A 12,082-nucleotide genomic window follows, 5' to 3' on the forward strand; every position below is an offset into this window, starting at 1 on the left:
AATGTTTTGCACAATGGAACTCATCTTTAAAAAGATAAATTCTACCTAGAACCTTTTGCTTACATTTTACTGGGTAGGATATTTAACAATTTCCTCTTTATGGAGCCCTTAGAAATGAGAGTGGCAAGTCCCTGGAAATTTAGAAACCAACATCCCTCCCCTCTCAGAAAAAAAAAAAAAAGAGAGAGAGAGAGAGACAGACAGAGACAGAGACTGAGAGATTCATAAGCTTTCAACGAGATGTCTGAGAGTGGAGTGGCTCCAGTCTTGTTCCAAGTTTTGCATCAAATTGGTTCTTAATTTATTCAGGCTGAGTCACCCAGCCTTATTTTTCTTTTTTCTTTTTTTTTTTTTTTTTTTTTTTTGTTTACAACTGTCCTGATATTTTCTTCTCCTGGCAATTTAATGGAACCATAAACCTACTTTCTGCTGACACCTCCATTTCCATGGAACTAAATAAAGCAAAAGTAACCTATACAAACCCACTATTAACCTCTTTTCAACACTGTTTGCTAAGAGGCTTGCCTGAACTGGGTGCTGAATGCCACAAAAGAATGTATCTGGAGGTTTCTAAAATGTAAATAGAGGAGGCTTTGCCCCTGAGTTTCAGCTCTCTTTACTTTATGCGCATCCAAAATGCTGGCATTAAAATGTCAGGAGCCATTATGAGCTCGAGGGAAAGAACATCACTTGGTTAATATTTTATAAGCCAGGCTCAGACCTGGGATGGAATCTAAGGGAGGTGGGTTCTCTACTCACAGAACAGAACTAGAAGCAACTGAAAAATTCAAACCTGAATTTCTTATTCACACACCCAAGGTAACTGGTTTTTGGAACAAAGTAAAATGACCACCTGCAAAAGTTAAAAGAGTTAGGGGGAGCTCATAGCTTTCTGGAGGTTCCTGGGAGCTTCTTTTTCCATCTGCTTCTTTTCCTTTTTTCCTCTTCTCTTATTATTTGCCCTCTGAAAACATCTGAAAACTGAGTGCTCATCAAATGTATCTAATTCTCCCGCTGTCTTAGTTTGCTCTTCCTAAAAGCAAAACCTGAGACAAGGATTCCGGGCAAGCAGTTCATGTGCGAGGTTGTCCTGGGAAGCCAGAGTGAGGGAGTCGGGGAAGAAGACAGGAAAGGAATGGAGGCCAACAAAGTGAGTCTCGTGGACAATAGGGGCCCCGTCCTGCAGGTAATTTTCTGAGAGAGTGTGGAGAACTCCCCTCAGAATTGACCCCACGAAAGTGAGGAGGCTGTGGCGTTAATCTGCCACTTCCCATCGTTCATTGTTTGGGGGTGCCCTTGGGCCTGCCCAGTCTGCCCAGCTCGCTTGAACTGAGTGGAGCTCCTTGGGCAAAAAGCCAGGGAGCAGGCCAGAGGACCTGGCAGGTGCAGCAGCCTCTGCCTCGCCTGCTGAATGCAGCCTGACACCTCAAAGACGCGACTGGGCTTCTGTGAGGACAGCTGGGGGGCATCGCAGCAACGCTTTGAGCTTCCAGAAACCAAGAACAGCCACCCAAAGATTTTGAGCAAGGGAGCCTCCTTTCTTTCTTGTCCCACTCCCTTAGCCCCAGCTTGGCTCCCCTGTGACCACGTACGCTGGTTCTAACTACAAGGGCTGCGAGGCAACAGTCCCACGCCTGTGCCTTAGGGTACCCAGTGTCCTCTGGCTCCCTGAGGGGTCAACATGAATTCTTGAGGAAGCACTGGAGAATTACTCATGGATTGCAAAAACAGCAGAGTTTATCTTACAAATTTAAGGAAAACATTTTATTCAGCCTGGCTGGCAATTCCAAAAGTTGGCTGGTTTTTAATTATTTGCTAAAAATGAGTCAAACCCTCCAGAGAATCTTTCCATTCGGGAGTTTTCTGGGCTAAGGCGGTCTAAAGCGTCACCTGGTGGCCAACTAGGATCGTTGCTGGTCTCAAAGTCGAGGTGTACGTTCATTTACAGGTTAGGGGGGCGCCCCTGTGATGTCTGAGGTCCTTCCCCAGCACCCGTCCACGCTGTCTCCAGAAAAAGCCCAAAGTTAAAATGCGGTTGAGTCTTAATCCAGGAATTCAAAAAAGAAGAGGGGAGATGAGATTGTAAATTGAGTCCTCTGAACAGAAAAAAGCGTCGAGCATCTCTGCGTCTGCCTGAATTCCTCTTCTGTTCATAAATTTTTCTCACTTTTCCATCAAGGCTCCTGTCTTTTTCTTGTTGATTTTTAGGCATTCTTGGCGTGTCCCAGAGGTTAGCCCATAACCCATTTTAATCCGTGCAAAGATCTTCTCCTTCATTTCTCTTCGCGTCTGTCTTCATTTCAAACTATGTGACATATAGACCCACACATACGGGGTGTCCCAAAAGTCATCCTACAGTCTTCAAGCTTTAATAACCTCAGAAACATTATTCTAAAGTTTATTTACATTTCCATTTTCACTGACCTAATTGTATAAATTTTGAAGAAAAATATTACATGTTTTATTTTGAAAATGCCTTCATTCGAGTAATTCTCTTTTTAAAAAGGACTCCATTCTTTCCTTCTTTCTTTTTTCATTTTAATTTTTAAGGAAATGACAACTTCAATCAAAAAGATTGAGTCAAACATTAAAATTAAATGTGTTACTCAAAATCCACAAAACCAAGCAAATGTACCACAAACATAATGACCTTCCAAATGATGGTTCTTGCAAATTTGTCAAATGTATATTTCTGAAACTGTTAAAGCTCGAGACTGTATCAAGGAGTCATAACACTGTCTCCTGCCTTCAGGCCTTTTGTGTGGTCAGTAGTCACTGTGGGCACCTTCCTGTTGCAGGCGATGGAAGCTGGCAGACAGGTTTCCTGCCCCAGGTAGCTCAGTCTAGGAGGAAACAAAGACAGGGAGCAAATAACAAAATATAAGATAACAACTCATGCAAGAGGACAGAGAGTAACCAGGGCTCAGGAACAAGAGGAGCCTGAGGGTGGGGCTCCGCAATTCCTCACTGTTCTGGGTTTCTGCAGACTCTCAGAGCAACCCCAAGATGGTCCAGGCCAGGTGGGTTTGGTCCTACTTGCCTTCCTTTTTAAACCAAAGTATACAGATTTACACACTGGGCTTCGGGATGAGATCACCTTTGATTGGAGATTTTGAAAAGTATTTTAAAACCACACAGTTGACCACGGTGAAAATGCCCTGAAATTTCTCGACCAGCTATGAATTGCTTTTGTATATTATTATCATTATTATTCTTGGCCAATGAATCTCATAACACTGCAGATAAACTTATATTTTGTCTGAGCTTTTCAATAAACAGGTAAAATCACTGTAAGCACAATGACTAATACGAGTTTTCAGAACCTAAAACCTAGGTGAGCATGAACTTCCTCCTTAGCCTCCAGAGCAAATATTCACGAGCACAAAAAGTGGCATTGATGGGCACCGAAGTTTGTGGGCAGATGTAACATTTACTGGAGGCAGGGACAGGCACAACTTGTGCAACAGGAGCAGAGGCAGAGAGGATGTAGCTCGAATCCGCTGGGCATGCAGCCCCCAGGGCACCAAGGCTAGCCACAGTGCACACTGCACGGGTAGACGGGGAAGGCTGTAAATGAATGGAAGAGACCCACAGAGTCATCTCTACTCATTAATGTGCTGTGCAGGCCTGCCTGGGGTCAGAGAGAAACACTTGATATGTGCCTGTGTCTGTCCTTGCCCATCAAATACACACATCAGCATTGTTAGGGATGTGAAGACACTGACTCCTAACTCCTTTGATTTCTCTCTCTCCCTCTCTCTCTCTCTCCCCCTCTCTCTCTCTCCCCCTCTCTCTCTCTCCCCCCTCTCTCTCTCTCCCTCTCTCTCTCCCTCCCTCCCTCTCTTCCTCTCCTCCTCCCCCTTCCTTGCTCTCTCCCTCTCCTCTCTCTCCCTCCCTTCCTCCCTTCCTCCCTTCCTCCTCCTCCCCCTTCTTACTTCTCTCTCTTTCCTCTCTTTCCCTCTCTCTCTACCTTCTCTCTCTCCTGCACTCTCCCTTTCCTCTCTCTTTCTCTGTCCTCTCCTTCTCTCTCTCTCTCACTCTCTCCTTCTCCTCTTTCTCTCTACCTGTTCTCCCTCTGCCTCTCTCTCTCCCATTCTCTCTGTCTCTCTCCCTCTGCCTACCCTCTCTCTCTCTCCCAGTCTCTCTGCCTCTCTCCCTCCTTCTCTCATTCTCTCCCTCTCTCTCACTTGGTCTACTCTCTGTCTTCACCCCACATTCCCCTGTAGCTCCTAGAGCATCCAGGGGCAGAGGAGAGGCCTTCCCTAAAAACCCTAGGGTCACTCTGAGCCGCTGTCTTGGCTGCTAATGGTGCAGTTGCTTGCAAAATTAATACTGTATCTCATTCAATTAATGCATGCCTCATTCCTCTTGAGCTTAACAAGATTAAAAGAATGTCGGGCGCCTGGTCCCTGAATATGAATGAGAGACTTGCTCTCAGCTGTGGCCACCCTATAATGTTAAAACAGTCAGAAGATTAATACACATCCACTCTGAGGTTCTTGTGCAGCACAGAGGGAGCCCATGAAGGTGATAAGAGCTGCAAAGAGGAAGAGGGTTCAAGGCACAGCTGGAAGTGCCATGCGCCAGCCCTGGCAAAATCCAGGGCTGCCATTGGTTGGTTTGTGGGGCAGCGGTGGTCTGCTTTGGTCAGGGTTGAATTTCTCTCACCTTCCAGTTGCGGTGGGCCATTCAGTCCTGGTCATCTGGGCACGAGGCAAGTTCAAGAGCATCTGAGCAAGTGAATGCCAGCCTCTCTCTGTTTATTTCCCACCCACAGAGTGGGTGTGACTTTGCATAAGAAGAAGCTGCACTGACCAGTTTATTCTGTGGCTTATTGGTCACCTGCATTAAATAAAGTTTTTAAATAAATAAAAATATAGGTGGACCAAAAGCAAAATACAGAGTCTTAAATTTCCTATCTCCTTATAAAATGAACCATAAAATTTAACATCTGGAAAGTTCAAGCCAAAGACTAGGCTTATTCTAGATAAGCTTCCCCCAGGAGAAAGAATGCTAACTGATACCTGGATGTTTGTTGGCAAAAATTGTGATTACCCTTATGGGTTAATAGTAGAAGATGGATGAGTAGAGCCTGTTATTCATTCTTCTGGACCTGTTATTTCTGTTGGGGAGGAAATCAACTAAATAAGGCAATAATGCCAGATATTTATTCACCAAATATTTGTCAAGCTTAAAATAAATACCAAGCATCATGTTGATCCTCAAGGACACGGAAGTGAACAAAGTAGACACATGCCCTATACTCAAAGAGCGTGCCATCTGATGGTGTATGAAACACTCAAATAAGCAGTTGTGATAGAAGGTTAAAGGTACACAAGAAGAGGGCTACGAGCACTGAAGAGGAAAGTGAGGTCCTCGAGTCTCCTGGGGCCTGAAAGTAGTAGACCCTCAGGAAAGAAAGCAATTTCATGTCCATTTCAGGTGCCTGGCAAGAACCTGGGTGGCTTGTAATTCAATTGACCTGCTCGCCATGTTAGAGAGTGAGGCTTGTGAAATAGTGTTCTTGAGGCACAACATCCTTTGGCCACCGGGGACAAGGAAGGAGTTTTGGGGCCCAGGTTTTGACTGTGCATGGCCCAACGCCTTCATTCCATAATTGCAGTGGGTGAAGATTTAAGTCAGCTTCACTAGCACTCTAAGCTCCTTGCCACAGAATCGTGAACCCACTGACCCATCCAGATGACAAAGCCTGGAGAAAGGCATATGACCCCATCAGCGAAGTTTTGAGGGTAGTGATGGAGAGATATCACGTCCATCCCAGTGGCGGCTGCTGAGTTCCCCCAGAGTGGGCTTTTGTGGATGACCACAGGGGGACTGGAAGCCTGGGAGCACCAGCTCTGCGGGTGCAGCGCAGGCACCTTCACCCTATGCCCCTGTGTCTTAGGCTTGTGTGCCCCACACTACCCTGGACTGCAGGACTTTGCTTCTTCCCAACATCCTGCAAGAAATCACTCCCATGAGGCATCAGAGAGGAACACAAACTTTACAGCGATGCTCTAGGGAAGAAAGGAGAGGGGCCCGACTGACACAGAATTACTAATACAGTTTAGAACAGCCATCTCAGCCTTTCTGTCCTCTCCAAAGTCCCTCCCAGCTACAGTGCAAATGGGAGTTCCTCTTTCCTTATCCCACCCGCTCCTGCACTGCCCCTGCCCCTCTCTCTGTCCCCTGCCCTCTGCCCTCTGCCTGTTGGAATTTATTCTCAAATACCAAGTATCTATTGCCTCCTCTATCTATCATATGTAGTAGCTTTATTTCTCCCCTAAAACTTGGCTGCAGCCAACACCCAGTTCTCTGAGGTCGAGCTTCTACTTTGAAACGAGCTTATCAAAGAATCACTTCAGCAAAGGTGATCTCTCCCATTAGGAATTCTAGTAAGGTTTGCTAGAGGAGTAAACTTGTCTTTAAATCGTTACATCAGCAAAGACGTGGGTGGGACGCAGAAGGGAGCCAGTAGGACCGTCTGTGCCTTCTTCGTGATCCTTGGACTGCACAGTGTCCCCAGAGCACCTGAGATCTCCAACCCTTCCAAGCACCCAGGGCCCAAGCCCTCCTCCACCTCCTTGTCTCCTGTGAACTGGGGAACCCAAACCTGGTGTCCTCTGCTCAACGTGTCCACAGGCATCCGGATGCTGGACCAGCCGTTCATGACGGACATCATCGAGGCCTCCTCCATCAGCCACATGCCGCAGCTGATCGACATCTACAGCGCTAGCTGGGGCCCCACAGACAACGGCAAGACAGTGGATGGGCCCCGGGAGCTCACGCTGCAGGCCATGGCCGATGGTGTGAACAAGGTAAGAGGGCCGGTCCCCTACGCCCTGGCCACTCACAAGGTGGGACACAGTGGGTGGAGGGGTGGAGGCAACTGGGTAAACCATTGTCACCCTGTGTGTGAGTCCAGGTCCTGCAGGAGTCAGACAGTACAGGGGCTTAGCCATGCAGGAGGCTGACTATAGGAAGGCCTGTGAAGGATAAGGAGAGAAGACAGAAGAGCCTCAGACGTGATGCCTGCCTGGCTCCTGCGAACGACAGTGGGAGGGAAGGGGCTTGGGGAGGGAGGGTCTCAGACAGCAGTCCCCACGCCAAAGCTGCCCATCACGGGCAGAAAGGGGCCTGCACTGGCACCCCCACCACCCGCTCAGTCGTTGGCTGGCAGTAGCACACAGGACATGGGGTCTCGGCAGGACGGGGTGGTAGATCCAGGGGGCAGCAGCCAGGACTGTGACCACGACACTCATGGGGCAGGAGGTCTGAGCACACATTCTCACAGCCGCTCCTCTGAGATTAACCCAGGCTTGGACAGAGCCAAGGAGAAGGAAGTCAGGCAGAGCCTTCAAAGGGATGAGATGGAGGTCAGTGCTGCAAAGGGAGGGGAAGGGGGCCCCTTCTCTGAGGTGCTGGGGCTGGAGCCACCCCAAAGGAGACACAAACCCAGGTTCAGGGACCAGAGGGTTTCTGGGCTCCAGTCTCTCAGGAAGTGACTTCACCTCGCCTGTCAAATGGTGATAATGAGGGGTCACAGAGTCACTGTGATGTGTAAATGAGAAAGATGCAAGCGCTCGTCACTGAGAAGTGCCTGTAAAGGGTCAGCATTTGTCCCAGTCTCGACTGTCACTTAAGCAACACCCCAAAACTTCATAGCACAGAACACAACTCCTTTACTACGCTTGGGATGCTGTGGGTCAGGAATTTGAGCCAGGCACAATGGGGATGGCTCATCTCTCCTACACAATCCCTGGGGCCTCAGCTGATAGATTTGTTACTTGAGCATCCATTACCAAACTGTTGTGTCTTCACAAGCTGTTCCGATGCACCCATCTACTTGCCATGCGTGGCACAGCTCCCACCTCTCGGCATACACAGTCTTCTCAGGCCTGTCCTCGCTGCCAGGCCAGCAGTGGTCCCCTCCCTGTGCTCCCAGAGGACTCTGTAATCAGCCTGGACGTGGGACTCACACCGCAAGGTCACTGCCGTGTGTGGAGTAAGTGGTCTGGTGCTAAGTGAGGGAAAGGACAGTGCCTGAGATTTTGTGTGTGGCTTTTGGAACTCCATTTGAGGAATGTTTTTAAATTTGCTTCTTAGATTTTGGTGAATTTCAAATAGATGAAATGGCTATAGAAACCAGCACTATTATAAATAAATTATAGAATGCATCCGTTCCACATACACATTTAAATTATGTACAGTCTGTTTACGGAAAATGCACAAACTCATTACTTATACATTGATAACACTAAAATAAGTGAATGTACAGAACACTATATGTTTAATGCAGGCATAAAAAAGAGAATATTGAAGAAAATAAGAGTGAGCAATTGAAGGCTGCTTTTCCATACATTTCCTGAGGTCAGAAAATATGTGTTTTCCTGCCCAGACCATCCTCGGGAACTAGCCCGGGGCTTAAGAACATAGTGGATGAGCTGTTCAGGGGGCAGATACGGAATTAATGCAGACACAAAATGTCATGGTTGAAAGGCTGAAAGTCCATCGAAATCTATGACTACAGTGGATGCCATTGGTGCCCACCAAGATCCCCTTCACCAGGCAGGCCTGGGGGCCGCCCCAGCTGCTAGGAGTGTTGGCTGCTGATGGCTCACAGCGGCCCCTCTCATCAAGCATTGCCCCGACAGGTGGAATCTTTCTCCCAGAAAGTTATGCCCCCCTACACCCAGGGCACAACAGATGGCTAAGGGAGGAGCCTGCTTGCCTCCAACAGGGAGGAATCTTCAATCTAATTTATGCTCCAGAGCCCCCTGTGGGCCAGGCCAAAGGTAGGCTTTACTCAAGACTGCATAGCTTTGGAGTTCCTTCCCCTCTGTATTTTACTTCACTCCCTTGCTCACAGATTCCTCCTGAGAGCCCTCCTTCGATGAGTCTGGGCAGCTGAATCTCTGTCTCAGGCTCTGCTTCTAAGGAACACCTCCCACAAACATCGCCTCAAAATTTACCTCATTAGGTTTCCCTTTTTCCTTTGGCTGCCAGGAAGCTTAGAACTAAGTGTATGCCTATTACGATTGGTTTTTTTGTTTGTTTGAGACAGAGTCTCGCTCTGTCGCCCAGGCTGGAGTGCAGTGGCCAGATCTCAGCTCGCTGCAAGCTCTGCCTCCCGGGTTTACCCATTCTCCTGCCCCAGCCTCCCGAGTAGCTGGGACTACAGGGGCCCACCACCTCGCCCGGCTAGTTTTTTGTATCTTTTTAGTAGAGATGGGGTTTCACCATATTAGCCAGGATGGTCTCCATCTCCTGACCTCGTGATCCGCTCGTCTCGGCCTCCCAAAGTGCTGGAATTACAGGCTTGAGCCACCGCACCCAGCCACTATTGGTTCTTTAGACTAGGTTTTCTTTCTTCTACCTTCTTCTTCTTTTTTTTTTTTTTTTTTTTTTTTTTGAAATAGGGTCTCACTGCATCACCCAGGCTGGAGTGCAGTCGTACAATCTCAGCTCACTGCAGCCTCAACCTCCTGGGCTCCAGTGATTCTCCTGCCTCAGCCTCTAGAGTGGCTGGGACTACAGGTGCATGATACCATGCTCAGCTAAATTTTTATAGACATGTTTCACCATGTTGTCCAGGCTGGTTTGAAACTCCAGGACTCAAGAGATCCTCCCACCTCGGCCTCCCAAGGTGGGATTACAAGCGTACACCACCGCACCCGGCCTCTTCCACACCATTTTTCTCCACCTCTTCACCATTCACAGCCTCCAAAATCATCCCTTAGCTTCTGTCCTTGTGTCTGTGTTTGTATTCCTAGTAAGTCTGAGCCTCTGAATGCTAGGCAATGTAAAATTTGTAAAAGAATTGATGAAATGAGCTCAGTCTGATTAGATTATATTTAGCCATGAGAAATCTAACTTTGGATCCTTACTAAATTGTTACTTGCTTACACACATTCCTAGTCTTACCAGACTAAAGCATCTCACTGGACAAAAACTGGCAAGTTCACATGTAACTTCCCCAGAGTCTCAGTCCTAAACAATAGTAAACAATATTTCAGACCAAGTGGAACCCTTCAGCACAGTGGGTGGCCAACTTTGGCACACAGGCTGGATTTAACCCCCAGACTGGCTTTGCAAAGACAATTTCCTTGGGACACAGCCAGGCCCTTCCAACCACAGCTGTCACAGGCCCCATGGGAAGGAAGCACATAGGGTACCAAATGAAGGCACTCATCTCTCAGAATCAGGCTTTTCTGGCTGCAGGTCAACATCTCTGTCTTCACTGGAGAGCCAACACTGCACAACAGCAGGTCCGTCCTGTTGCAGGGATATTTCAGCAGGTGGAGAACTCCTCTTGACAGTGGAGAGACCTGAGTTTTAACCTCAGTCCTGCCCCCCCATTGGCTGGGGAACTTCAGACTAGTCAGTGTCTCCATTCCTCACTTTCTGCAAAATGGTCTGAGTCAGTGCTTCTCAAAGTGTGGCCACGGCCCACCTGGGAGAGTGAAAAATGCAAAACCTCAGCACCTCCTCCCCTCCCACGGATGCCGCATTTTAACAAGATCCCATTAAAGTTTGCGAGGTGTTGCTCTACTATCTTGAGGATCCAAATCATCTAACCCTGCGATCCTAAGACCCCAACATATGGTTTCTTAAAACCCACAATGAATAGAAAAGGGCAGCAGAGGTGACTCGTTTCCAGAAAGGAACAACCCTGTATTTCCTCATCAGTACGATGGGTTGGACGGGTGGGCTATGTGGTGACTGAGCCACAAGCCATTTGTCTCTGCGTTGAAGGAACAGAGGCCTAGGTATCCCAACTAAATTGGTTTCTTGTAAGAATGCACCAGGAGGGGCTGGGCGCTGGGCTCATGCCTGTAATCCCAACACTTTGGGGGCCCAAGGCAGGTGGATCACCTGAGGTCAGGAGTTCAAGGCCAGCCTGACCAACATGGTGAAAACCCATCTCTACTAAAGATACAAAAAATTAGCCAGGTGTGGTGGTGGGCAACTGTAATCTCAGCTACTTAAGAGGCTGAGGCAGAAGAATCGCTTGAACCCAGGAGGCAGAGGTTGCAGTGAGCTGAGATTGTGCCATTGCACTCCAGTCTGGGCATCAAGAGTGAAACTCTATCTCAAAAAAAAAAAAAAAAAAAAAAAAAAAAAAAAAAAGAATGTGCTAGGAGGGATCAGGGCAATGAGATCGATTCACACAAGACCTCATAGTGCCTGGGACCAGACAGACATCCTGATCCAAGGTGGCTATAGGATGCCAGTCCCAAGAATGTGTGGAGAGCCACAGGAGGGCTCTGCGGTCACGGGGCTAGTCCACACTCACCCCGTCTGTTTCTCCCCAGCTTCACGGCTCCCGCTCTCCAACCCACCCTTCCTCTTCCTGGAGGCTTATGCTTAGAGATGTTTCCAATTGGACACCACCCCATTGGCACCCTTGCTTGTTACAACCTGTCAGTCTCTGCTCCAGCTGCCACTTGCCCTCGATGCTTTCAGGGAAACTTTGGTTCAAAATTAGGGGAAACACCCCAAGATGAGGCTCCAAAGCCAAGAAATGTGGTTCTGTTGGGAAGGTTCAGAACTTGCAGGGTCAGAGGCCAATCAGAAGGTTTCTAACAAAATCCCTTTCTTTCTTCTCTGAGGACATCAAAGGGTAGTTGTCTATATTCACAGTCTTCTTAGGCATCTGATGGAGCAGTTTCTTCTGAGCTGCCGAATGATTTCAAAGTCTGAACAGAAATATAAGACTGTACGCACCTGTATTAATCCATTTTCACACTGTTGGTAAAGACATACCTAAGACTGGGCAATTTACAAAAGAAAGAGGTTTATTGGACTTATGGTTTCACATAGCTGGGGAGACCTCACAATCATGGTGGAAGGTGAAAGGCATGTCTTCCATGGTGGCAGACAAGAGAAGACAGCTTATGTAGGGAAACTCCCCTTTTTAAAACCATCAGATCTCATAAGACTTATTCACTATCAAGAGAACAGCATGGGGAAGACCCACCCCCATGATTCAGTTACCTCCCACTGGGTCCTTCCCACAACATGTGGAAATTCAAGATGAGATTTGGGTGGGGACACAGCCAAACTGTATCAGCACCTTTTC

At 47.9% G+C, this 12,082-nt stretch overlaps 1 protein-coding gene across 1 annotated transcript in view; it reads left to right on the forward strand.

Annotated features, from left to right (window-relative positions):
- The window catches only part of PCSK2 (proprotein convertase subtilisin/kexin type 2), a 254,461-nt gene that overhangs the window by 201,911 nt on the left and 40,468 nt on the right, over positions 1-12,082 (forward strand). Inside the window, exon 8 of the mRNA XM_007960726.3 lies at positions 6,643-6,818. Within this exon, the coding sequence (XP_007958917.1) occupies positions 6,643-6,818 (176 nt within the window). The remainder of the gene's footprint in view (positions 1-6,642; positions 6,819-12,082) is intronic.

This window comes from Chlorocebus sabaeus, chromosome 2, assembly GCF_047675955.1.
Source record: "Chlorocebus sabaeus isolate Y175 chromosome 2, mChlSab1.0.hap1, whole genome shotgun sequence".
Lineage (NCBI taxonomy): Eukaryota > Metazoa > Chordata > Mammalia > Primates > Cercopithecidae > Chlorocebus > Chlorocebus sabaeus.